Genomic DNA, 27,026 nt, shown 5'->3' with positions numbered 1-27,026 from the left:
TGGAATCCACACAGACGCCATGCAGACAGACTGACCGACTGACAGCTGACCCTCATCATGTCCATCAGCGTCAACCTGAAGAAGATCTTCAACCTGCCGGGTCAATCCGACAGGAAGGTCGAGCTCTCCTTCAGAGGTAACAAACCGGCCCGCTTCTCTCACCTGTCTGGACTTCTCCCTGTTTTATTATCTGAAAGCCGCTTGATTGAATCCTATATGAAGGATTTATCTCATCCTGTTCAGTTAGAATTCACTCAACATAACGCAGCAGCAGGCTGCCGTGCTGTGAGGAGCTGCTGGGGTTGAGGGTCCAACTCCAGGGGCCGCAGTGGGATTCAAAACTTCAAATCTCCAATCCCAAATTGACTTCTCTGACCTTTAGTTTAACCACTGCTCTTTAACAAACCAGTTCTGAGTGAAAATCCATTGAAGAGTTTCACCTGTCCCACAGTGCAGTGCAAGTTACTGAAGGTTACTTATTTCAAGGTAATAGTTCTAGAGACTTTAAAAATAGTTTAAAACTTCATCACTTTCATATTCTCCTCTTCAGTCAGCCTTCACCTGAACCGTTGATGTGCACAAATCTTCAGTGAGGAGTGGACACAGAACAGAAACATTGTTACAAAGGACAAGTTGTATTCAGTTACATGAATAATTGCTCACTTTAATAGTTTTACACAACCATACCAACACTGTCAGTTTGTAGCATTCCTTTCAATTTTCTGTCTAAAATATATGTTTTGAAGCACATTTCTCATCCACATAGCAATGTTTATTTTTCATTGTATTGCAACAATATTGGGCACTTCAAAAATAACACAGGTTGACTCAGATTCACACTCAGTAATCTCTACTGACATGTACAATGAATAAGAAGTGAAAAATGTAGATTTAAAAAACAGGAATTTCCCTTTTTTTTAACAAACCTAATTGAGTACCCAAAAAAATCAGCTAATAATTGATCTTATAAGGTAAGGGTAAAAAACATGTGGTGCTTTCTCTTGTAACAAAAATAGCAAGTCTCATGAAACTGACTGAATTTTATCAGTCACTCACATGTTCCCATGAAAAGCTAAGGCATACATAAAGAATTAAAGTGGCGTTGTTCCCAGTTAATGTCCAGTTTTTTGTTTTTGTTATTTGTTACAGGTGTGGAGAGGACTTGAGTGCGCCACTTTTGATTGATACTTGATTTCTTGCTCTATATGAACATATCAATGTCTCAGTTTGTTCTTAAAGTGTTGTTTTTTTCTAACAAAAGAAAGCTGCTTATGATGCACACTTCTTTAAGAAAGAGATTCGTTGAATGTCTGGTAGATCCTTTCCCCTGTCTCCGCTCCAAAATCAGAACTTATTTAATGGATTTTATTATTTATTCATTTATTTTTGATAATCATTTTGTCAGTGTTGACATGTACCAAAAGTCTTTTTGATTTTAGTTTGTATTCTTTCTTCTTTGTTTTCAGCTCTCTTTGCGGTCAGATTAATCCTTACAGATATTTAATCAGAGGTAAACAAAGCCTTGTGGTGTCAGTGCTGTTTCCATGTTGACGGTCTTTATTTCTTCCAGGTTTTACCCATAAAACCAGAATCCTGCACTGTGAGAACGTGGCCATCTTCAACGAGGTCAGTGACATGGATTAATACCTTTCAAACCTGCTCGAGGAAAAACCCCGTTCAGCTGTATCCGAGCTGACGAGATGCGATAAAACTCAGGAAACCAAAAGTGAAAAAATATCACCCAACATTTGTTGTGCAGGTAAAGTGGTGAGGACAGTTCCAGCTGACTTTGGATGAAGAGTGCAAACATACACAAACTCACACCTACAGCCAATTTAAACTGTCAAGTTCACATAGGCCTGCTGTTGCATTGTGGGAGATAACTGCAGAATACCAACACCTTCAAATGCAGAATATATAAACTCCACACGGGAAAGGCATAAAACATTCATCCTATTTGCTTGCACCGGCTCAATTCTTCAAACATTTTTGGACTTTTGGGATTAAGATTCACTTCTACATACATTTTCAAGTTGTTTTCAGGTTGTGTCCTTCATTTTTAAGTTGGCATGATAAAGATATAAAGAATGATTTGTGTCAACAAGGGTCCTGAGAGCCAGAACTGCTGTGTTTGAGCAGGTAGCCGTTGCTGTTTGCCCGCTCCAGATTGAAACTATTTTAATTGAGCAGATGGGAAACTGTACCCCTCCTCTAGTACACATGGTCGCACACAGACACTCCTTCAAAACACACATTCACACAACTGCCGCCATCCTACTGTATCCAGCGGCAGTCTATGGAAACCAAAGCTGGATTATTCATAAACTGTTGCACAAGAATGAGGTAAATATGAGAGTAATGAAAACAAGATAGGAATATGCACATATAAACCGATGTGCACAGGTGCTGGATTAAAAATAATATTAACAGAGTCCGTTTTGGTTGGTGATGGAAAAGACAGGACATCAGATTAAAAGGGTTAGAGACTCGTTTTATCAGTGATATTAAAACACAATACTTCATATTTTTTTTAATAAATAAATGTAATGTAATATTTATTTGAAAAATTAAATGCCAGAACAAATGCATTAGTTCCACAGTTTTAGTAGCTTTAGACTCTAAATAGCTCCAGTGCACTAATGTCATTCATTGTTTATCGATCTGTCATTTGAAAAATGCAGAATATCCATTATTCAATCAAAATGCATTAACTGGCCTGGGGTAAACATGAGCGTGATGAGAGAGAACAAAGTCTTTTCGCTGTTGAGAGTTTTAAACCCAGATTCCTTCACTAAGAAATGTTTTGATGTGTTTTTTGAATCTTCTGGTGAAGCAGCTTTAATCACTATACAGAGGAGATATTTTTACCCACCCCCTGAAGTTCACTATGAATAGGCAAAGGGAGAATAAATCCACCAGAGTATAAATCACATCCTTCTTCTGTGCTTTATCTGAGAAACTCCTGATAATGAGCAACAGTTTTCTATGTAGTCGTCTGGGCGTCTTCCACTGAGTTAATGTTGCATTTGGGGGCTTTCATTTCTAGGTCTCACTCCATTCTTGGTGTTAGGTTCGCTTTTTGGAGTTTGTGTGCTGATTCTCTGCCTTTACCGTTATTTAATGTGTATTTTAATTGTAAATCTAGAGGGGAAATTACAGCTTTCTTAACCTAAAACGTAAACATTCATGTCACAATCGCAGTACTTAAAGGTGCTGTAGGCAGGATTCCGCATCTCCGCAAGATGGCGATTTGACCAATCTAGGATGGCCATTTGAAACCCAACACAGCCAATCCTGTCCTGTTTTCTCTGACATCACGCCCTTACGCAAGTTAAGCCCCTCCCACAAGAACGTGCGACGAACACCCCTCGACCAATCACGGTTAGAGACTCATGGGCTCTTCTGATTGGTCAAAGATACCTGGAGCTGTCGAGATTCCTTTTCAGCTCAGAACAGAGATAGACAGAAACGCTGCGCCCTCACGGTAGTGCAATTATGCTACACTCCTAAAGGATTATCAATGGATACTCTAACATTTAATCCAAAGAAAACACAGAAAAATTAGCATTGACTAGCAAAATCCTGCCTACAGCACCTTTAACATTCAGGCAAAACCATGTAGGAAATGTGTTTGATCATCTCTCAAATACAGCTTTATAAGTCTGTTAAAAGCCTGGCGTGTGGATATAAGAAACAGAAAATGTTCTACAGTAACCTCAGTGTGATGAGAGCCTGTCTGTGGTTTCTGAGTATCGGAGTTGTTTTTCAGGTGAGTGTTTGTTCTTCAGGTGTGGCCAGGCGAGTGTGAGTCGGCCCCTAAACACACAGAATGGCTTTGATGGGACTTTTTTTTAATCTGGCTCCATTTTTTGAGGGGGAAAAGATTCATTTTGAAAATCACAATTAATCACAGCATTTCCACCTCTAATCACGATTAATCACATCTCGAATTTCATGTATAAAATTCTGATGTTTTGCATTTCAAGGCCGCTTGAAGGTCATAATATGAAGCATTTCTCACCAGAAGTGTCCTTAGTTATAACAGATTTTTTGACTGTTTGCTCTTGTGTGTGTGTCTGTGTGTGTTGGCAGTATTTCCGATGGCCTCACTACGGTAAAGGGATCGGTGATGAAGTTTTGTCTGTTAAAGTGTACAACTCCAGTAAAGTCTTCTCTAATAGGTAACACACACATACATACACACACAGACACACACACACACACACACACACACACACACACACCATTCGCCAACATATACTTTGAGATTTTGGAATTCCAAGTATTAGAATTAGTATTAGTTGACAAAATTTGTGTTTTTATTATTAACCATCAGTTAACAGTGTATTTAATTCAACAAGGGAAGTCACTCCTTATCAATTCTGCCCTTCGCACTTCTCAATTAGGAAGAAATATTTTCGACTGTGTAGAAATGTGAGCCAGCCAAAAGGTCCTTACTTCCCTGAAATGCCCTTTTTCAGATTTATTTTTTTTTTAAAAACACTTGCTACTGTTCTCACATTTTAGTAAGTAAAATAACACAAATACACACAATTTGGATGAATTGAATCACACAATTTAATTTTCACATGCAGTAATAAATTGGTCCTGGACATGGACAGAAAATGCAACAATTACATATTCAAATGCATGTTGAAGCTCATAATTTGTGTGTGTGTGTGTGTGTGTGTGTGTGTGTGTGTGTGTGTGTGTGTGTGTGTGTGTGTGTGTGTGTGTGTGTGTGTGTGTGTGTGTGTGTGTGTAGACTGCTCGGTCAGCTGGTGATCAGTCTCCAGCATGTGGTCACCTCAGGGGAGGTTGTTGCTCAGAGAGCCCCTCACTGATGCCAACTACAGCCTGACTGATGTAAGGAATCACACAAACACACACAGACACACAAACACACTCTGCTGGGTAGACACCGTCGGGGTCGTGGTGACTTCCTTGACTTGTTGTAGATCTTCATCGAACTCGACATCCGGTATCACCCAATCGAGGGAGCAGCAGGACCGTGGGACGGACTGGACTTCCTCAAAGTGGAGGACAAGGATGAGTAAGAGGGAGACTTTAAATCCAAGTACAGAAACTTAGATAAGCTGAGAGACTTGAATCAGAGAGAAAATTATTTTTCATCTTACTGTGGTTTTTTTTCTTCTTCACACATCCTTAGATCAGCTCTGGTCATCAGAAATAAAGCATTTGAGGAACCTGGTGAGAACAGGTGAGAACCATGGGAATCTTTATCTCTGGATGTGAGAGGTTCAGGAGTGTGTGAGCCTGGTCGGCACTGAGACTGAAACATATCACAAACTTTGGGACTTGTTAACAGCTCAGAGGTTCACTTGTTAAACTGGCGTGTGCAGCAGTGGTGCAGGAATATTTTGGATGCAATGTGTGTAGTTACCCGTGAAGACAGATAAACACACACATACAAATACAGATCTTCTTGTTTTCTTGTCAGTGTGAAGCCGGTGACCCGTCCAGACCAGAGGGAGAGGGAAGCTCGGCGAATCGGCCACAGTCTGTCTCCACTCGGAGAAGACGATGACGATGATGACGATGACTATTATGACGACGACTTGGACTTTAACGTCATTTTCACCTCCCTTCTGAGGTCAGTCTGGCTTAAGTTGCGTCACAAATTTTGTTACTTGTTGGTCTTCAAAATAAAATGTTCAACCTATTTGGTTGATGGATGAAACTGTCCTGCTACATACTGTCGCTGCAGTCGTTGCAGGCCGCTCACCAGAAGTGCAGTTGCTGCAATGCCCAGAGTTAAGAGCTTTCAGGTGAGGGGTTTTTTTTGTGTGTGTAGATCATTTATCTCACTGAGTTGTGCAGCTCAGACACAGTTTCCCCCGGGAAATACTCAGTGGCTCTTGAACCCTTTTCAAACTTAGTTGATGTAGTAATTATTATTATTATTATTGTACATTTTATTTGCAATGCACTATATATAATCAAACATATTAAAAACATATTTTGAAAAAATCTCAAAGTCCTGCTTGTGAGGATAAAGAAATAAATGCTTAAAAACAAAAGCTAAAATCACATAAAATCAGTACGTAACTGTCCCTGGGAGCCGAACAGAATCCTTTGGTGTGTGTAGGTAAACGTGACCATCCAGGAGGCTCAGAAGTTGGCTGGAGTAAACATCAACCCTGCCGTTTTTGTCAGACTTGGAGGTCAGAAAAGAAACACGGGGACGCAGAAATCCACCAACTGCCCCTTCTTCAATGAGGTGAGTGGAGGGCATGGTGGGAAAATGACTGACCACAAGAATAAGTGCTGTGGTACAGTGGAATAATGGTTATGGTACAATGTAATGTGAAGTCTATGGTATTAAACAGCAGTGAACAAAAGAGGTTAGTACTATAAAGTGGAAATCAGTAGTCTAAATTAATTGCTTAATGTGACACATAGGATGGATCAAGGGAAGGATAGGATTAGTGTAGAGCTTTTTAACTTTTTTCTTCTTTTTTCAGAACTTCCAGTTTGAGTTTCAGGAGTGTTCTGAGGTCTTCTTTGACAAAGTCATTGAGATAAAGGTGAGTTCCACTGTTTTAATATAACTGCTACCATGATGGCAGCCTGAACTAAACTGGGATGCTACTTCCTGTCAGGTGGTCCATCGGGGGATTCTGGCTTTCCTAATGACACACATTGGAACTTTTAAGATTGACATTTCCACCGTGTACAACCAGCCAGGTACCAGTGCTGCTCATACTGCTCTAACCTTGCCCAAATGCTGCAGTGGCCTTTGACTCAGAGTTTGCTTCTTCAGACCATCGATTCTACCAGAAGTGGGCTCCACTGACCGACCCGGCCGACACCAGGTCAGGGATCAAAGGTTATGTTAAAGCCACCATCAACGTGCTGATGAAGGGCGACGCTCTGACCATGCCCAGTCTGTCACCATCGTCCTCGTCTGGAGCCGCTGAAGACATCGAAAGGTCAGCGATAAAACCTGAATAACAAGTTCTCCCTACCTAAAAACAAGAAATGATGGCGGAAGTCAGGAAACACTAAAGTCTTACAAGGTCAGCTGGTCCCAAAATAAAAATCACCAACTGAACAATGAAGTTAATCTATTATTTTTACTTGTGATGTGCTAATTCAGCACAAACTTTCAAATCTTTAGAGAAAGTAAATCTTTGATGATATAAACTATATGGTATGAACTTATGGACAGCTGGTTTTATCTGCCCAACATTTCTGATGCTGGACTTTCCTCCAGAAACCTGCTGCTTCCTCGTGGCATGCCCTCCGAGCGTCCGTGGGCTCGGTTTCGTATCCGGATCTACCGGGCCGAGGGTCTTCCCACCATGGGGGCGGGACTAATGGCCAAGATGTCTGTCTCTGACCGGGCTGTGTTCATTGACCCCTACGTGCAAGTGACATTCGCAGGTCAACAGGTACAGGAATTTGCTGACCCTGAGTGTGAACAGGAAGCAATGTAGAACAGCTGTTTCTATATTTTAATCACATTTAATGGGACTTTGCGTTGAATAATGTATAATTTTGTGTTTATTTGTTGAGACAAGGAGCACGGAGCTGGAGAAAGTCCTCCTAATCCTTCCTTCAATTTTCTCTCAAAACTCCAAAGTCTGCCTCATCCTACAGTCAGGGACCAGAGTTAAACGATTAAACTCCCAAGTCACCCAATCAAAATCAATAAATCCTGATTCGTGTACAGTGGATGGGTTAGTGGTGTGTGTATTCGGTGTGTTTGAATATTCTGAGTCAATGTGGGTTTTTAACCACAATGCCAAGGCATGCTTGTTACAGTTGCTTGGTGGCACCGCATTAGCCAGCAGCATGTGGGCGTGACGTCTTTTGTGGTTTTCTCAGTGGGCTCTGAAATGAAATGGTAACTTGTCACAAGTGCCTCCCCTGATAATTACACTGGTTTGGCTTGAAACGGGCTCCATCAGCCCCTTTACAAAGCAAGCCTGGGTGAAGAAGCTCAAGAGGATTCATGGATGACAAAAGATAAAACTGAATATGGTAATGAGATGGAAATGAGATTAATTTAATAAATGGCTGAACTATGTGGTCAGATCATAGTTCAGTCTCAGAGTCTGTAAAATCACTTGCTGCATCAGTGTTTATTAATTTGACCTTCAGCAGATACAGACAAGATCTAATCAGGTTTTGTACAAAAAGCTTTTCTATTCTTCAGTATAGTTCTCTTCTATTGCTGTTCATCAAAAGTCATTTTGTGTTTCTTAAAATGTCAGTGTTTCTTCTCTCTCGCTCTCTCGGCTCTCTCTCTCCTACGTGGGTGTGTTTTGTGTATGTTCAGGGGGAGACATCAGTTGCCAGCGCCACCAACTGTCCGGTTTGGAACGAGGAGATCTCCTTCATTGAACAGTTTCCTCCTCTGGCTCAGAGAATTAAAGTCCAAGTCCTCGATGATGCCAAAATGGGGGACATCGCTCTGGCAACACACTTCTTGGACCTGCAGCAGATCTCAGATCCCACTCGAAATGGTACCAGTTAAAATTCATTTCTTTGGTGAAATAAAAACTGTCGAGAACCTTGAAGGAGTGCCTGCAGATACCCGTGTCTCTGTGCTCTCTCTCTTTCTCTTTTTCTCCTCTCTCTCTCTCTCTCTCTCTCTCTCTCTCTCTCTCTCTCTCTCTCTCTCTCTCTCTCTCTCTCTCTCCCCTGCAGTGCCCTCCACACCACCAGTACCCTTTCCTTTTAAAGGAAAGTTTCTTCCTTTTAAAAGGGAGTGTATTGGTTTTAAAACCAATTGTTACCAACTCCTCAGACAGGAAGGTTCTAAATGACATCATCATCTAATTTGCATATCTAGGTCAAATTAGATGATGATGTCATTTAAAACTGATACATTATTGTGAACTCCTCTGTCAGGAAAGTTCTAAATGACATCATCATCTAATTTTCATAGCTGGTCTTTCTAAATCAAATTGACCTTTATCATCAAGACCAGTGATGGGAGAAATTGCATTAAAATCTACACCGTTACTCATGGCGTTACTATTTTTAGTAACAAGTAATTTAACTAATTACTTTTCCCGTCTGTACAATGCTGTTATTGTTAGTGACAATAATATGAGTCGTGGTTCTGTTACTATAAGTCACCACTCTGTTTGGTTTTTCCTCCTCGAGTCCAGCTGAGCTGTGGAGCATGAAGTTTGTGTTCACAAAGAAGGAACCGTATTGATGCAAAGTGTGTCACATGGCGGGACAGATACAGTCATAGATCATTCAAAGGCAGCTATTAAATGGAAGTACGGACATCTGTTGACATACATTCATTGTGTTTATTATTCTTTTCAAATATAGAAACACTATCTACAGTTACAAATCAAATTTTTATGCTGTCTTGTCTCACACAGCACCATTTGAATAATTTAGAAATAATGTAGCATTTCCTTTTTGGAATTTATTCTGCCAAGTGTCCATTATTTTGATTTATTGATTGTAATAATCATATATTCAGTTTTATAATAAGTAATTGAACATGCATTTTAAAGTTCCATTAAGAGGGGTTTGAAATTCTTTGACATATTTAAACACTTTTTTTTTAAGTGGGGCAATAATTACTTCATGAGTTACTTTGAAAATATTGTAACTCAGTTACTAACTCAGTTACTTTTTTGAAAAAGTAACTATTAACTATGCCTAATCAATTTTGAAAAGTAACTTGCCCCACACTGGCCATAGTGCTTAATATAGTGAACCTCAAACACATATTTTTGGACTGTTGGAGGAAACCAGAGCACCTGAAGAAAAGCTGCTGCACCCTCAGAGGAATATGCACCACACAGAAATCCACTGACCCAACTCAAACTGAGAATTACTGTAACACAAAGAATCCCTCTTAATATTGTGCAAAGTGGATTTTTTTTTTCCTTTTGTCTGCAGGGTTTAACCCCACCTTTGGTCCAAGTTGGGTAAACCTTTATGGCTCTCCTCAAAACTCCACTCTTGGAGATGTGCACCAGGTAAATAGCATCATTCTTTAATAACATCATTGTACACAGAGAACTTTATTCAATCCAAACATTACAGATGTCTCTCTGCCTTTAAATCTCACTTACAGGAGAAAAATGCAAAAGAAAATATTCATCCAAAACGTGAAGCATTTAATTTCCTGAAACCTTGTGATTTAATTTCATTTAATGACGAACAGGAAATTAAACAGCGAGAGTAAACTTTCTTCTGTCCAGGCTTTAAATGAAGGTCTGGGTCAAGGAATCTTCTATCGAGGTCGAATCCTCCTCGCTCTCTGCATGGAGGTTTACTCGTCCCCCGCCGCTCTCAACACGGACACAGGTTCTAGTGCTGCAGCAAAGGTATCTTACACCACACTCAGGCTGCTTGTGCACTTTAAACATCACTGGAATCATGTAACATTGAGTCCTAAAGGGCCAAAGTCAGGCAGCAGATGTAGCTCTGCTTCTGCCTTACTGTAGTGAGTTGCTGTTGAAATTGATCAAGATAAAGTCTCTTTATTCTGGTACTGTTGGAGCAGTAAGACATCAAAATCATGCAGGAGAGTTGCTCCAATAACAAGATCATATCTCAGATATTTCAAAGGCAGCAGTATAGTGATGTGGCAATTAGCAATATTACATCCAGCAAAAGTTTTCTGTGCTCCTTCCCTTCCACACATTGTCATCTCACCTCATCGCATCTTATTTCTTCTAATTATATCTCACTCCATCTCATCCCATTTAATCTCACCTTGTCTCATCAAGTCATATCATCTTATTTCATCAAATCTCACCTCATCTCATTTTGTCTCACTTCACCTCATCAACTCACTGCTGCAATGGAATCTTGTTGTTACTTAAGTAGTTCTCAGCTCATTTCTGCAGCTGTCTCATGTTCAAGTCGAATAATCCTCTGTCAACTGTGTGTAATCTGTGAAGATGAAAGGAGCTTTGGGGAAACTGGGATTGAAGAGGAAGAAGAGCAGCATGAAGGACAGGAAGGGAGGTGAGCCCACTGACTTCACAAAGAAGTCTTGTATTTTGTTTTCCAATTGTTATTAAAAGAACAAGCAGCCCATCTATAGACTTTTTGAGCATTAGAATTGCAATTGCTCTCTCATATATTCATGTTTTCATAACCCTTATATGTTTATATTATTGTATAGAACTGTCAAGGTTTAGAAATATCTTATTTCTATATATAGAATGCAATGCAATGCAACAGCTTAGTTGTTTAGCTTAATTTGTTTTCCTCCAGTTTTGATTCACATGTGTGATGCTTCTCTACATAAGCAGGTTAGTTCAGGTATTTAATCATTTAAGCAGCACAGAATGGAGCATCGCCCGTCTGTTTACTCTGCTGCTGTGGTGCCTTCAGGTGGAGGTGGAGCAGATGAAGATTTGGGTGAGGCACGAGAGGAGGTCCCTGAAACCGTGACTGTGGAAGTTGAGGAGACTCATCCTCTGCCCGAGGTGACTGCTGCCCCCTTCACTTTTACCGTCTCTTTTATTGGATTTGTTTGCCTCTTTTGTCATTTGTACACTTCACAGGATCCATTAATGGATCCTGAAAAATCCTGAGTTTACCCAGTGGGTAGAAGAATTAAAGTAAAGGAATTTAACAAGCTTCACTTTGTGTTTGTTTGTCATCTTCAGGGCTTTCTGGGACAGAAAGAGGAGTTTCTGCTGTTTGCGTCTCTGTTTGAGGTCACGATGATGGACCCGTCTGTGGGAACCAAACCGCTGTCTTTTGAGCTCTCTATAGGTGAACAGTATTATTCAATACAGTGCAAAATACTGGAAATGAGAACCTGAGTCCCAGTTCCTGCTAATGACTTTAAAAAAGGAGTAGGATCATTTTTAGTAGTTACTGCAAATAAAAAGCAACTAGTCTTGTTACTATTACTAGTCTTGTTCGAAGAACTGTATGGATATAGTGTCAAAGCGGCATAAAAGCCCAACTAACTACCTCTAAAGTTACATCTGTTATTTGGAGAAGATGCTACGATCATTCAATGCCGGTTCTTCAGATAAACAGAGTTACAATGAGTCACTGTAGATCAAATCTACTCAACTGAAAGCAATTTTAAACGCACGGCAGCAGTAGCAATGTTGCATTCCTCTGAAGATCCAAATTTCACTGCAATTTTCCTTTTTGTAAAAAAAAAAAATAAATAATACAGTATACGTTATTGGTCATTTTGGAATAAAACCCAATTTCAGCCACACTTGGAGAGTTTCTTGCCCGTTAATAACTTTTGATCCTGAGCTCAGCAACATTAGAAAGGTGTCATTATATGTCCTCTATCATGGTCTTGAGCTGTCTAACTGTCCCCTGCAGGTAACAACGGAAAGGTGGTGGAGGTCGGGGGATCTAAAAAGGGCCAAAGCAAAGAGGATCTGAGGAGGAGTCGGGAGGAACTGATGAGGAGCAGGGAGGACCTGAATGAGGAGACGCAGATCCTGCTGGAGTCGGAGGACGAGCTGGAGGTGCAGAATCCTGAACCTGAAAACAGATCTTTGTCTGCTGCCATGAGGCCCCAGTCCACCGAGTACGACGGGTAAGCAAGTAGTTCATTCCTCAGTTCCTAATAAATTCCACCTGCCATCTGTAATCTGTGTCTCCTGTGTGCTTCTTGTTTCTCAGGTCATTCAAGTGTCTTCAGCTCCAGCCTCCCTCTGTGAAACTCAAGCCTTGCCTCTTTGTCTGGAGTCAGTTTGAAGATCACTGTTTTCGTCTCTATCTGGTCAACTTACTCAGCAAGATGGCCGACAGACTAGTAAGTATAGTTCAATCATTTCTGCGTAAAAACGAACACAGATGAGTATCAGTCCATGCTTATGTGTCTTCCCTGTGACTTTCATCTTTAAGGAGATCGGGCTGAACGAAGTGGAGATTCTCTTGAGGAGGCCGAGGAGCAAAGTGAAGGAGCGTCTGGTGGAGGTGCTGCTGGAGCTGGTGGCCTCCTGCAGGTCAGCCTCCCTCTGATAGCCAAAGCATCGCTTCAGTCTGGTTTTATCTGGTTTCACCATTTTTTTGTTCTCTACTCTCTTTTCTCTGCAGACAGTTCAGCATTTTTTCCGAAAAGAAGTCTCAGTGTCGCCCGAACTTGCTGGACAAATGCAGGAAGGAGTTCATCAAGAAGAAGCTGGTGAGTCTGTGTCCCGCTGCGTCTCACTGTTTCCTCATCAGCGTCTGTCCGTCTGTCTGTCTCTGGATGACTGACTGTCCGTCTGTCCTCAGGTTCTGGTGGCCAGACAGGCGATCAGAGCCAGGAGACGCCTCACCAGAAAGACAGCCAAACAGCGGCTGACTGACAGCAGGAAGCTCCTGAAGAAACTCCGTCAACTGGCTGCAGAGGTCAGAGGTCACACCGAAGTCGTAAATCATACATCAAGTCACACGTCGTCTTACGCGATGTCTTTCACACCGCGCTCTCTCCAGCCGCAGAGTACAATCCCAGATGCTTTTATCTGGTTACTGAACGGAAACAAGAGGCTGGCCTATGTCAGGATCCCTGCCCACTCCATCGTCTTCTCATTGGTCGAGGAGCAGAGGGGGCGGGACTGCGGCAAAATCACCACACTCTACATGAAGGTAATCGTCCAGCCTTAGAGTTGTTCTTATTTTTGTGTTTTTCTTGCTTGCTCCATTAATCCGACTGGTCTGTCTTCTCTGGATGTGGATTGCTGCTGTTAGAGGGGGATTAGAGTTCAGACTCGACCAGGCAGGAAATGGGTCCTTCGGTGATTTGATTTCACAGACATCAGGAAACAGACTGAGAAGCAGGGGACAGATAGTAGAAACCAAATCCAATCATAATCAGTACTGCCATCAGCATCAAAGTACTATTGTACCAAAGTAAAATTGCCAGTGTGTTCCAATATTTGCTGTTTAGCTTCTTGTCTTTCATTTAAAGTTTCTTTTAAACATTTTTTTTAATGAAAACATTTTTCACCCAAGTTTATTTGTCATTTTGCTGAGTGAGATTCCTCAGTGATTTGTTGAAAATGTGAATACTTTGCTTGTTGTTCTGTCTCTGAATATGTTTGTCTCTCCAGTCTCCTGGAGGCTCAGCGATCGAGATTTTTGCAAAGCTGGAGGTTTACCTGTGGCTCGGTAACGTTAAGTACAGCAAAGATGTTATCAGCGGCCTGCCGGAGGAGTTCACGCCAGTGTTTGAGGAGGAGTCGGAGGAGCAGAGGAGGCCCGGCAGCTCTCAGGGGAAGAGGGAGCTCCCCATCAGTCTGTCCTGTCAGGGTGAGTCAGCTGGACATCTGCAGACTGAGCACAGCTTTTTCACTCCATGGTTGGTCTTACATGTTGGGTATGGACAATAAACTGCTTTTAGTTTGGGAAATTTCCGATTTTTTTATCTGCCATTGTCTCTGCAGACAGCAGATACTTCCAGCTGCGGTGCCACCTGTACCAGGGGAGAGGCTTGCTGGCTGCAGACGATGATGGTCTGTCGGACCCTTTTGCCAAAGTGATCTTCTCTACGCAGTGCCAGCGGACCAGGGTTTGTACAACATTTACAGAACTGATATAGTGGAAGATAAATTAATCTCTCCTCGAAACATTGCATTTATTGATGAACTCCGCCTTTTGGTTTTTCGTACAACACTTTGCGGCTGTGTTTCCGCTCTTTAAGGCCTTACTTTTGTGATGCCAGTTTTCCAACTAAAGACCCACTTAGACACTCTTTAGTGATGGAAATTTGTATGTGCATTTGAGACATTGTCATCTGCCACTGCCTTCATGCAGCACTCCCACACATCCTTACATTGGCGTGATTATCAAGAAGCACATCCAAAGGACTGCAGCATGTTATTGGTTATTTCTTCTGATGCCAAGGCAACATGATATTAGACATTCTTATATCCAAGGACACATTCATACCATCTTTCCTGGAAGCGATCCACTATTCCTGTTGTCATCCAAGTTACCTTGGTTGCCTTTTTTTTTTTTGCATGAGAAATGCTGCAACACAGAAGCCTGAGAAAAAAGGTGTTTCACATGTTTGTTTCTTGTGTTTGTGTTCAGGTGTTGTCGGACACGGTGTCCCCCGCCTGGTGTGAGTGTTTGCTGTTTGACAGAGTTCTGCTGGAGGGAACAAGAGAGCAGCTGGAAGAAGACCCGCCCCTCATCATCATCAATATTTACGACTACGACTCTGTGGTAACTCTCCACCCACCTTCTGTTTTGTTTTTTGTACCACTTTAAGTTGTGAGGAGTTAAAATCCCTTCACTTTTTGTCATTGGAAGAGTTTCATGGCATTCAGTTGGAGCTTTATTACATGATCGTGAAATGTATGTGTGTGCGTGTGTGTGTGTGTGTGTGTGTGTGTGTGTGTGTGTGTGCGCGCAGGGCCGACCGAAGCCTCTGGGACGAGCTTTTGCCGAGCCGCAGTTTAAAACAGTGGAGCAGCTCTACCAGAAGCCGCGACTCCGTTTCTACGACATCAGTTTGGGACGCGTCCCGGCTGGAGAGCTGCTGGCCACCTTCGAGCTCATCGAGCTGGACTACTCTGGGTTTGGAGAGGTGACGTCTCTCTGTCTGTCGCTGCTGATGAGCAGAGTTTATCAAAATCCATTGACATTCATCCTAAACCGCTACTATCATTAAAAGAGGTCAGAACAGACCGTGTGAGCCGTCTGTTGTCAGTCATGCAGAACACCGTGTCCTCTCTGCAGCCCTGTCTTCCCAGCAGTGTGGATCCTCAGAAACTCACCTACATGGAGGAGCAGAAATATTATATCATTCCAGACGGCATACGGCCCGTTCTGAAGACCTTCAGGATCGAGGTCTCTTCACACACTCACGCACACACACACTTTTTCTAAAAGGTCACAAGTCATGATGATATTTACACCAAAAGAGAAGAACAGGAACACTCAGGAGAACCGTGTTTTCTATCTGTCGGGGTCATTGCATTGAACGATCATTTCCTGTCAACTGAAACAAACTCAGTCGTTAGTAGGCTTCTATTTGGCAAAACCAAACCGTAATCTGACTTCAAGCCATGTTTTCACCTAAGAATAGTAGAACTTAAATTATAAAGACCTCATTTTGCTCTCAACAAGGTTTATTGGACTTCGTAAGAATAGTGGACCCTACAAACCAAACACGCTGCAGGATTACACGTCTTTTTCTGTTTTTTGTTCAGGTGTTGTTTTGGGGCATGCGGGATTTGAAGCGAGTGCAGTTGTTCGAGGTGGAGCGGCCCCTGGTGAGGGTGGAGTGTGCGGGAAAACAGCTGGAGTCGGAGGAGATGGAAAGCTACAAGGCCCACCCCAACTTCAAAGAGGTGGTCGGCTACATCGATGTGGTCAGTTTCATGATATTAACGCCATGAATATTGCATTAATGCATAACAACACCATGGAACATACCAAAGGGAACAAATAGAGATGAAAATCAAATTTTTACTTGAGATTTGAGGTACTGACACCACCTTGCCTACTCAGTTGCAACACATCATGGAGAAGGATTTTTTTTAATACAAAAGTTTACTTACTAATTGTCACCTTCCTACCTCCTCTCCTCATTGCCGTGAGCAGGAGCTGCCGGAGCAGTCCTACCTCCACCCTCCTCTCACAGTGTTTGTGGTGGAGCATCGGGCGTTTGGTCAGCTGGCCCTGGTCGGGTCGCACGTCGTCCAGAGCCTCATGGACTATGGTCCGAGGGTCGACGAGGAGCCAGATGAGGAAGAGGAGAAGCCAAAGCCAAAAGGTAAAAACTACAACAGTGATAGAGGCAGAAGAAAATCGGTCTATATCACCATGAAAACTGCTGTTCGTCAGCCTGTTTCGTACGATATGATTTTCAACACCTGAGTTGAAAAAGTTTGTCGCGTCTCACCAGTGAAGCAGAATCCACCCAAGGACAACCCGTTGACTTCAATGAAGAGCTTGAGACTCACCAGCCTGTCGGTCGCGCAGTCAGTGATTCCCATCAACCCCATGAAGCTGGTTAATGTACGTTTATTAAACTCACCGTCAGCTCCTCCACTCAAAATTAAAAAACCTTAAACCTTAAAGGCTGGAACAACATGAACCAGAGTTTCCACAGCTGTTGATTCGTTGCTCGTTGATGAGATGAAACTCTTTTAGGGACATTTTCAAAAGCTGAAGAAGAAGATAGATGAGCTTGAGGAGGACGCGCCTGAGAAGGAGGAGCTGGACTGGTGGTCGAAATATTATGCATCAGTGGAGGAGCTGGAGAAGCTGGTGAGTCACTGATTCACCTGTTTGTCTGAATGTTTGTGATCAACATCACTGATTCAAAGAAATAGTGTTGGTTTTTTTTAAGTGGAAACATTTTCATGAGTTTTCCAAATCATGATAATCAAATAAAGGATTTAATGAATAAATTTGTATTCTCATGATACAGAGAAAGCATGATCCAAACCAAGGGTCAAAACTAAGAGAGAAAACAAATACATCAAAGAGAATTTTAACATCATAACGTGTCCTTTGTGTAGACGTCATTATTGAAATAATAAATATTTTGTACTCATTTGTAGGCAGCTGAGCAAGAAGAAATGGAGGAACAGGGAGAGACTGGTAAAGTTGATTTCTGACGGTGAAATTCTGTTTGCCCCAAAGTTCTGGTAAAATGTTGAATTGATTATGTTTTTAATAATTTTGGAGTTAAAGTACAAAGATCAGCCACTGTGGTGATCAGTTTACAGGGAGTGCACTCAGCTGCAGTTCCTCTAATGTCCACTTGAGGCTGCTAAGATGAGGTGAGAGCTGGAACCAAATACAGGAAGTGACAGAGGACTTGATGATTTTGACTTGTTATGCACCACACAGACTTTTATTCTGATATTCAGATACAATGAACCCAAAAGACTAATACATCTTATTATAACAATAATAATCAGGGGTTGTGTTTACCACTGTCAATAAAGTTTTATTCTTTACACAGATGGAGGAAATCTGAGCATGAGGAACATTGAAGAGGAGGAGGAGGAGGAGGAAATAGTGGTGGTGGAGGTTTCGCCTCCCAAACGCAAGAAGATTGCTACTCTAAAGGTGGGAGTGTCAAAGTAGCCTAATCCTTTGATCTCATGCCAACCTTATGATCAGTTCTGACTTACATTGTAACAGTGTTTGAAAGAAATCTTAAAACTGATTCGGGGAGTATTTTTCGACCATCCGTCTCTCTTTTATCCCAGATTTCCTTGCTTTGAAGTAATGAAAACACCAAAGAAAAAAAATGCATCCATGTTTTATAGTGATTAATCCAAGTTGGCATTATGAGGCGCCTTGGAGGCAGGATACACCTTAAAGAGGTCACCAGTCCATCACAGGGCAAACACAGAGAGACAGACGGCGAGACACACTCACATTCACATCTGCGTGCAAGCCAGAGTCACCAGTTAGCCGCAGATATTTGATCTGTGTGAGGAAACCACAGTATCCACAGACAACCCACACATGCTCAGAGAGCACATGCAAACTCCATATATGCTTAAATATATACACATCTATAGATACTTACATCTATAGATGCCTAAATATAAGAATATTGTCAGTGTGCAGTGAGAGTCCTAACAGCATGCAGCTCAAAAGAAATAGTAAAATGATAAGATCAAATACACAAACACAATAAATGAAAGCTATTTTGAACTAGAATTTGGCACTCAGAGAGCGCAGACCTCCGCCACAGCTCAAATCAGTCACCAACAATAATAAGAACACCATATATAATAAAAAACATTTTATTTCTCCCCAACACAAACAATGTATGGGAGAAAGCTGTTTGTTGCATGTTCATATCTCAATGTGTTCACCTCACAGTGACTGACACTCCGGAATCACCCTATTCTTGTCTATTCTGGATCCTGGTATCTGGAATACTTCCATGTAATCTGGATCAGCAGCTGATATCTGTTAGAGTCAATGAAGAACTTACACTGTAATTTTTTGCTAAGCCCCCTTGTCATTTATTGTTGAGTTATGCCCAACTATGTCAAAGACTGGCCTATCTCTCAATGATAAAGAATCCTTTAAAAAATTCCTGGATCCAGACAGTGATCCGGATCATCACCAAAATTTAATGGATTGTAAGGTAGCCCAAGACCCACCTTTCCACGAAGTTTCATTGCAATCCATCCATAATTTTTTCCGTAATGTTGCTAACAAACCAACAAACCAACCAACCAACCAACAAACCGACATGATTACATAACCTGCTTGGCGAAGGTAATAAAAACAGATATAATGATGAAAGTTTCCGATAAGGAAGTATAATACAAATAAGATAATCAAAGAAGCAGTCTGAATAGATTGTTTTACCTTTCACACCCATTCCTTATGATTCTGATATTTTTATCTGATGTGTCAACAAACTGTAAATTAATTGCTTCAGTTCAATCCTCCCTCAGTTACACCAAAAAAGAGAAATAAGCAATTGAAATAAATTACAAACATGTGCTCAGCTGTATACAGGGGAGCTGGAGTCCGAGTTCAGGCAGTTTCAGGACTGGCTGAAGATCTTCCCACTCCAGAAAGGCAAGGCCAACTTCAATGACGACGACGATGATGATGAGGAGAAGGTTATGGGCAAATACAAGGTACTGCAGACATGGAGCTGTCTGTCTGTTAATCCACACAGGAAGTGTCAATGCTCTTTATTTTCTGTCTCCAGGGATCTTTCAAGGTTTACCCAATCGATCTAGAAGACACAGAAAACCTGAAGTGTGAGATCACCAATGGAATCCCCAGAAACACTCCGATCAAAGTCTTAGTCCGCGTCTACATCGTCAAGGTTCCTGTTTGACTCAAGCTCATGTGAACAGACGAGATTCAATGCTTTTAAATAACTGAGAAAACATTTATGTCTCTGGCTGAACCATGTACTGTAGGACTCAACGCTGTTTAAAGTCGGTACAGCGTTGCTCCTCTACTGTCGCTTCCACTGTGTTTTGTTTCTGTTTGGATTGGACAGGCCACCAACCTGGCTCCTGCGGACTCCAACGGGAAGGCTGACCCATACCTGGTCATCCAGGTGGGAGAGCAGAGTCTGGACACCAAAGATAGATACATTCCCAAACAGCTCAACCCGACATTTGGAGAGTCAGTACCGGTCCGTTTAACCGTCAGTCCACCAATAAATGTGCGACTCTTTTCCTGACTGCCTGCTGCTGTTGGTCTCCCAGGGTCTTTGAACTCACCGTGTCCTTCCCACTGGAGACCGAGCTGCAGATCAAGGTCATGGACCACAACTTTGTTGGCTCCAATGACGTGATTGGCGAGACACGGGTTGACCTGGAGAACCGGTTCTACAGCCGCCACAGAGCCTCCTGCGGTCTGGCTCTGTACTATGATATGTTAGTACCACCGATAAACCAAACCATGTATCCAGTAGCAGAACGATAATCGAAGATCTGAAACAAGCTGATGATTATAATATTTTTTATGGTTTACTTCAAAACCCACTTTTTCAGTTGGGATGCTATGTATGTATTGTAATACTCTCTCTCTGTCTCTCTTTCTCTCTCTCTCTCCCCTAGGGACGGTTACAATGAATGGCGTGATGCAAAGCGGCCGTCAGCCATCTTGGCAGAACTCTGCAAGGAGAACGGCATCTCATCTCCTGAATACAGGACGTCTGTTGTGAAAGTCCTCAACAAAATCTTCAAGATACCACCCGATGCCGTACCTGAAGGTAGGACAGGCGGACAGCAAGACGAACTAGCAGCTGGAGAGGCAGGTTAAGGTATCCAGTTGCTTCAAATTGGCCCGAGGTGATCAGAAAAACAAATAGGATTCTGGATATGAAAAGCTTAAGTGAATCATTCCAACAGTTGAATTAGTGGGATGTGATTGGCAGTTGTCATCAGTAAGGATATTTTGTGTAAACTGGGTGAGGAGAAATTTAGCCAGCCAAGCTAACAGGAAGCTGGGTTTTCATTTTCTCCTGGAGCGTTGAGCCCAGATGATCCACATCTGGCAAATGACAGTTTTGCTGTTAACTTAACAGGAATTTCTTCTCCGCCTCAAACCCTGGTTTTATCTGCTTAGGCCTGAGTGTCAGTTCACCGCAAACATATAATCAAGCTTAAAGAGATAGAGGCAGGGGCCTTCGCATGCTTTTTACACTCATGGTAAAAGCTTTACACTTTACACTCATAGTGCAAAAACAATGGATAACAGAATATACATGAACGGTTTGCTTTTTCATCTGCTGACATTGTTTAACGTGTCCATATTTTTTTTCATTTCATCAAATCTACAAAGTGGAAGAATTCCTTAAATTCATACATTTGGCTGATTCCATTTCTGCTTTTTTTGGGTTGTCGCCAACATTTAAATGCTGGTATTCACACTGTCACAAATTTAATGTGTTAACATTGGTGCTGTAGTTTTCGAGACCACTCTGGACTGCAGACCACATTTTCAAGGCCTTGGTCTTGACTCAGGTTTGGTGGTGCTGAGTACAACACCATGAATAATAATAGTAATAGTAAAATAAAACTTTTTGCTCAATCATTGATATCAAGCGTCAAAAATCAGCCTGTTGTTGTTGTTGTTGTTGTAGCTCTGTTGAAGAAGAACAAGCGGACCGAAGATGAGGATACAGAGATGGAGGAGCATTCTGCCCTGAGTGTGCTGCACCGCTGGGGGGAGATGAACGAGTTTCTCCCCGGAGCCCTTCCCCTGGTCCCGGAGCACGTCGAGGTCCGGTCTCTGCACAACCCGGACAGTCCTGGTCTGCCGCAGGTGATCAAAGCTTCTCTTGAAAGACTTCTACCCGAGTTCCACTGTCATGAACCCTGTGTGTGTGTGTGTGTGTGTGTGTGTGTGTGTGTGTGTGTGTGTGTGTGTGTGTGTGTGTGTGTGTGTGTGTGTGTGTGTGTGTGTGTGTGTGGGGTAGGGTTATCTCCACATGTGGGTGGACATGTTTCCCACCGACGTTCCGGCTCCTCCTACTGTTGACATCAAGCCGCGGCTTCCTGAACAGTACGTCTCCACATGGCTGCGGTAGACTGGGGCGGAGTTGGACGTCTCACGGTGTTGTTGTTGTCACTGCGTCAGGTATGAACTGCGTGTGATCGTCTGGAACACCGACGACGTGTTTCTGGAGGACGTGAACCCGTTCACAGGCGACCCGTCCTCAGACATCTACGTGAAAGGGTTCGATTTGCACTCACACTGATTCGGTGTCTCTCTTCTGATCAGTTGTCTCCGTCGAGGTAACGTCGTCGATATCAGTCGATCAGCTCATGGTTGTTTTCTCTGTGCAGCTGGATTAAAGGACGCGAGGACAAGAAGCAAGAGACAGACGTCCACTTTAACTCGCTGACCGGAGAGGGAAATTTCAACTGGAGATTTATTTTCCGCTTCGACTATCTTCCTACTGAGGTTTACACACACACACACACACACATACACACACATAAACACACACACACACACTCCAGATTTCCACTGTCCTTCACTTTAGTGCCTCTTAGACTAAAACTAATGACCGCTTTTCTTCTGTCATCTATTTTCTTATCTGTAAATGATTAATTGTGTAATTTGAGAAACGCCTGTTCCATTATCACGGTCACCTACAGCCATGCACAGATAAAGCGCGCCTGGAAGTGATTTGGACTAATCAGTTAATCAATCAGTTCTTTCTGCTTGTCAGAAATAAGTGTGATCCTCTCCCCCTGCAGAAAGAGGTGGTGTATAAGAAGAAGGAGTCCTTCTTCTCTCTGGAGGAGTCAGAGTTTCGGCAGCCGGCTGTTCTCACCCTGCAGGTCTGGGACTATGACAGAATTGGATCCAATGACTTTCTGGGTGAGAAACAGACAGATCGGAACTCAGATATGGATTTGCAACAAGCATTTACATTTATTGAAACTTCAGTATTTGAAAAACACTCATAAGAAGCTTTCCTGTTTCTCCCCTGATGCCCACCTTAAAACTAAACCTCCTCCCGAAGGCTCCATCGACCTCCGTCTCAATGACATGGTGCGACCCGCAAAGACATCGAGCAAGTGCACGATTAAAATGGCGAAGGACCGGGCCAGTCCTCGGTTCTCCATCTTTCGCGCCAAGAAGATGAAGGGCTGGTGGCCGCTGATCCGCCAGAAGACCGCCAAGGACTTCGAGAAAGAGGAGAAGGAGAGGGAGGAGGCCATGAAGAAGGGCGGCAAGAAGAAAAAGAAGCGCAAAGACAACAGGAGCAAGTTGAGACCGGAGGACATCCAGTACACCGACAGCTTGGGCAACACTTTCCTCTTGATGGTACCGAAAAAAAAAAAACACTTTTAAAATCTTATGGCATCTTAGAAAAAAAAAACAAATTAGAGTTAACTTTTACCAGCAAAACAAACAAAATGATCAAAAGTTTTTAGAGGACTTTCAAGGTAAATTAATCTCATGTGTTTGGTTTGCTATGCTAATGAAGTAGCATTAATCGCTATAAAGGAAAAGATTATTAAACGTTGCAGCAGCAATAATATTAATATCAACAGTAATCAATTCCACATTAGCTTGATTTATATATATATATATTTCTTTAGTGGCATTGATTTGAATTCGGGAAATTCCACCCTGAAAACCATTGAATAAACTTTCTGGCTCAAATACTGCAGCAGACAGCAGACACCTGTTGTTTCAAGACTGCTGAAGCAGCAAAGAACACTGTGTGTGACGTCCATTAACAATCTGTTCTAATGTGTTGAAGAACACAACTGCAGCAACACGGTGGTTCACATTTGGAGTCTTTGAGGTTAAATGTTGTCCTTTCTCTAAAAAAAAAGTTGTAATATAAAATGATGTCTCACAAAGCAGAGTTAAAACTTCATTTAATGTTTATCAGTCCTTCTGAGGAGCTGATGCTCATTTATTGAAGCAGCTGATTTTAGCATAAAATAAGTATTATTTATAGAAGATATAATAGTAATTCTGATTTAATGATCAGTTTTAACTCCTTGTGCTGACACTGATTATCTGTCTGAAGGGAAAGGTGGAGGCGGAGCTTCAGCTGTTGCCGCTGGATCAGGCGGAGGCCAATCCAGTGGGTAAAGCCCGCAAAGAGCCGGAGCCTCTGGACAAACCCAAGTATGACTCCTTCATGGCAGCACCTTTTCTGCTGTGGATTTTCAAATCTACTGGATTTAATGTTCTTTAGGACAGTTCTTTTGATTTCTGCAGACTCTGTCTGAACACGTGTAAACTGTCCTCCTTCGTGTTTCAGACGTCCCACCACCAGTTTCACCTGGTTCATCAACCCGATGAAGACCTTCGTCCACCTCATCTGGAAAAAGTTCAAGAAGTACATCATCTCTCTGGCCATCCTAGCTGTGCTTTCGGTCTTCCTGGCTCTGATGGTCTACACTCTGCCGCAGCAAATCACCGCCCTCATCGTCACTGGATGAAGAGACCGAAGGGGGGGTGTTCATGCTCCTCATGCTGAAACGTGCGAGTGTCAGAAATACTCCTGTAAATCTGTAAATGAAAGCTTCGCTCTCACTGCACTGCATTACACAGCATCATTAGTGGCGTCAACGCCAGCAACTGTTTTATATCAGAGTCCATCGTCACTGAAGAGCTGATTGGAAAAAAAAAGTGATGTTAAGAATCAGCTGATTAAATATTTGCTTTCCAGTTATTCTTCTTCTTTCCATTCCATGCAATTATAGTTTTTTTTCTCCATAAATTAACATGCATTACAAGATACAGTCCTCACTGTTATTTTGATACTGTGACTTCAGTGCGTTGAATCGTTTTGATACCAGTGTGCATCTCAATGAAGTAGTGGTAGTATTTTTTATTTTTTTTTTTGTATGGAAAAGTTATCTCTGAATGAATGAATATAATATGAAACAGTCAAATGACTATAGTAACTACTGGATTTAATTCTTGATGCATCACCTACGTATTCAGAGGCTGGAATTGCTCGCCACATTCTGTGATTAACATCAGATCACTGATTGAAAATAACACTGGTTAGATATGCAAAAATGTTTCTAGCTTGAATTTCACTCAGATGAAAATTCAGCAGGAGACTGATCATAGAAGGTGGTTTCTGTCTCTACAGATTTGTGATCAGTTTATCGCAGGATTGTCCCTAAAGATTCATTCACCAAGTGATTACTTATTTAGGAATAAAATGAAGTACATACATCATATACCACAATACTTTCCAAGTTGTTTTGAGTGACATAAATCAAATCCATTTGAATCAAACATTTAAAGTGGAAGTTGATACAAGTACAAATTTAAACCTTTCCTTCATCAATACATTCCTCTTCTACGCTGCTTTTTCCAAATTTCATTTACAAAGCACTGCAGTGGATTTCAAGTCAACAAATGTAGACGGCGGGGAAGGATCTCACCAATTGTCGACTCGCCAATAAACTTCAAGTGCATGTTTTTGGGCCGTGAGAGAAAGCCCTCATGTGCTCAGGGAGAACATGCTGACTTCACTGGGAATATTGTCTCAGTGGTGTGAGCATGCAAACCACTACTGCCCAACTTCTGTGGTTATTTGATGTTTTCTAATGGTTTTTTATGCTTCACCTGTGTTCTCATAACTCTGCCAGATCTGTTTTCTTCTGTTGTGGTTTTCCTTCTTCGTCTCGTTTTAATAGTTTTCTGCTTTGCAGCGTGCAGGCCTGACATGAAAACACCGCTTGTTGTTCATGCACCGTCTCAGCTGCACTGTGTTCTGTTATATGTCCTTGTTTTTTTTTTCCTTCTTTACAAATAAATTATGAGATCAGCTTGTTCCATTCAACATTTATTGGCTGAGACGTTAACTGGTACGGACACACATAAATATAGAAACCTCAATAAAGTGAACTGTGTTCTCAACCCTTACCCAGAAAAGATACTGAAGACGAAATTTTCAATTTCTGCCATACCGATCAGTTAACTTTATTTTAAGAACAATGTGTTCTCAGCTGTCTATGTTTTTAACCACTGGAAGCACTGGAGGTTTTCTCTGCACCTGACAGGTCACTTCATCTTGTCCTCACTGAGAGGATCCATCATTATAGACGAGCATCGGTGCAGCCTCCAGGCCGTCCCATTACAACAGCAAACCATGCATCGCAGTTTCATCATAGTTTGCCCTGTGAGGGCAGTTTATAGACAGGCATCAAAGGGCGTCTGACATACAAACAAAGGTCCCTTATAAGAGGAAATCACCTTTAGCTATACCCACGGCAGAATTTTGGGCTATTCTCTCCTTCTGGGCATCTCAGAGGACTTTTTGTTGCCTGTTTTGACCTGAGTGCTTCAGAGGTAGACGGGCGCAGGCTGCATTAGAAGGCTGAGGAAATCTGCGAGAGAGTCTGGTGTGCTGGTCTGTCTGAACAGCAGGAAGTCAGAAATAGTTTGTTTACTGAGGTTTTCTCTGATTGTTTCCTTTGACATGATGCTGAATCGTGTTTGGACAAACTCTGGGTCTTTGCCTCCAAAAGGAAATGATTCCAGGAGAAAAGTATGAAGGGAAAGGGCTGTTGGGAGGTTTTTTTTTTTTAATAATGCTGGTCTTGTGACATGAGTGCAATGAACTCAGCTCATGTCTTTTTCTGTTTTCACGTCTTTGGGTGGTCATTTTTCCTCTTTTTGCAGTCCTTCCTACTTCGTTTAGGGTTTTTTTTAAACTTGTTTGTTTGTCCTGATGATCAGACAGCTCGATGTGTCTTGATGTTTTCAGTCTTATTTGAGTTTTTTTTTTTTTTTTTTTTTTACCATTTAGATCTTGTTGCAGTCATTTAGACCATATCTGTTTATGGTGATTTGGCATATTTATTTATATACAAATTTATTTTTGCTAATTTTGTTTTGTTCCATTGCGGTCTTTAACTGATTTCTATTAGTTTTGTTTTTCATCCTAGTCGTTTTGTGTTTTTTGGTGGTCATTATGGTCATTTCTATATTCTTTATGGTGATTTTATATTATGTTAAGATATTTTTGCGCCAATATGTGGTGATGTTTACTGTTTTTATACTAATTTGATGTAGTTTTGTGTCTGTGTGAGATTAGTACTAGTCTTTAATGTTTTTTTTTTTTTTGCTTTTTCCTCTCTAACCTGTGCACA

The 27,026-nt window shown here is 41.8% G+C and overlaps 1 protein-coding gene across 1 annotated transcript; it reads left to right on the top strand.

The window, feature by feature from the left end:
- The first annotated feature begins 7 nt into the window (after positions 1–7).
- On the top strand, positions 8–25,714 carry fer1l4 (fer-1 like family member 4). Its single transcript, XM_030090908.1, has 49 exons — positions 8–136; positions 1,571–1,626; positions 4,093–4,181; positions 4,766–4,866; positions 4,959–5,053; positions 5,171–5,221; positions 5,462–5,614; positions 5,729–5,789; positions 6,110–6,241; positions 6,486–6,548; positions 6,624–6,708; positions 6,785–6,953; positions 7,238–7,415; positions 8,306–8,492; positions 9,898–9,977; positions 10,203–10,328; positions 10,908–10,974; positions 11,347–11,441; positions 11,625–11,733; positions 12,310–12,529; positions 12,616–12,748; positions 12,841–12,941; positions 13,033–13,120; positions 13,213–13,329; positions 13,414–13,566; positions 14,031–14,229; positions 14,364–14,488; positions 15,013–15,147; positions 15,338–15,511; positions 15,664–15,774; positions 16,137–16,298; positions 16,531–16,702; positions 16,835–16,947; positions 17,083–17,199; positions 17,496–17,535; positions 17,903–18,009; positions 19,419–19,553; positions 19,628–19,747; positions 19,928–20,055; positions 20,139–20,309; positions 20,493–20,647; positions 21,521–21,702; positions 21,857–21,942; positions 22,018–22,116; positions 22,227–22,344; positions 22,644–22,767; positions 22,913–23,217; positions 23,936–24,036; positions 24,173–25,714. Exons 4-49 carry the CDS (start codon positions 4,798–4,800, stop codon positions 24,351–24,353), a joined length of 5,892 nt encoding a protein of 1,963 aa, XP_029946768.1. The 5' UTR covers positions 8–136; positions 1,571–1,626; positions 4,093–4,181; positions 4,766–4,797; the 3' UTR covers positions 24,354–25,714.
- The last annotated feature ends 1,312 nt before the right edge of the window (positions 25,715–27,026 follow it).

This window comes from Salarias fasciatus, chromosome 5 (assembly GCF_902148845.1).
Source record: "Salarias fasciatus chromosome 5, fSalaFa1.1, whole genome shotgun sequence".
In the NCBI taxonomy this organism is placed as follows: domain Eukaryota; kingdom Metazoa; phylum Chordata; class Actinopteri; order Blenniiformes; family Blenniidae; genus Salarias; species Salarias fasciatus.
This window is presented reverse-complemented; position numbering and strand designations above follow the sequence as displayed.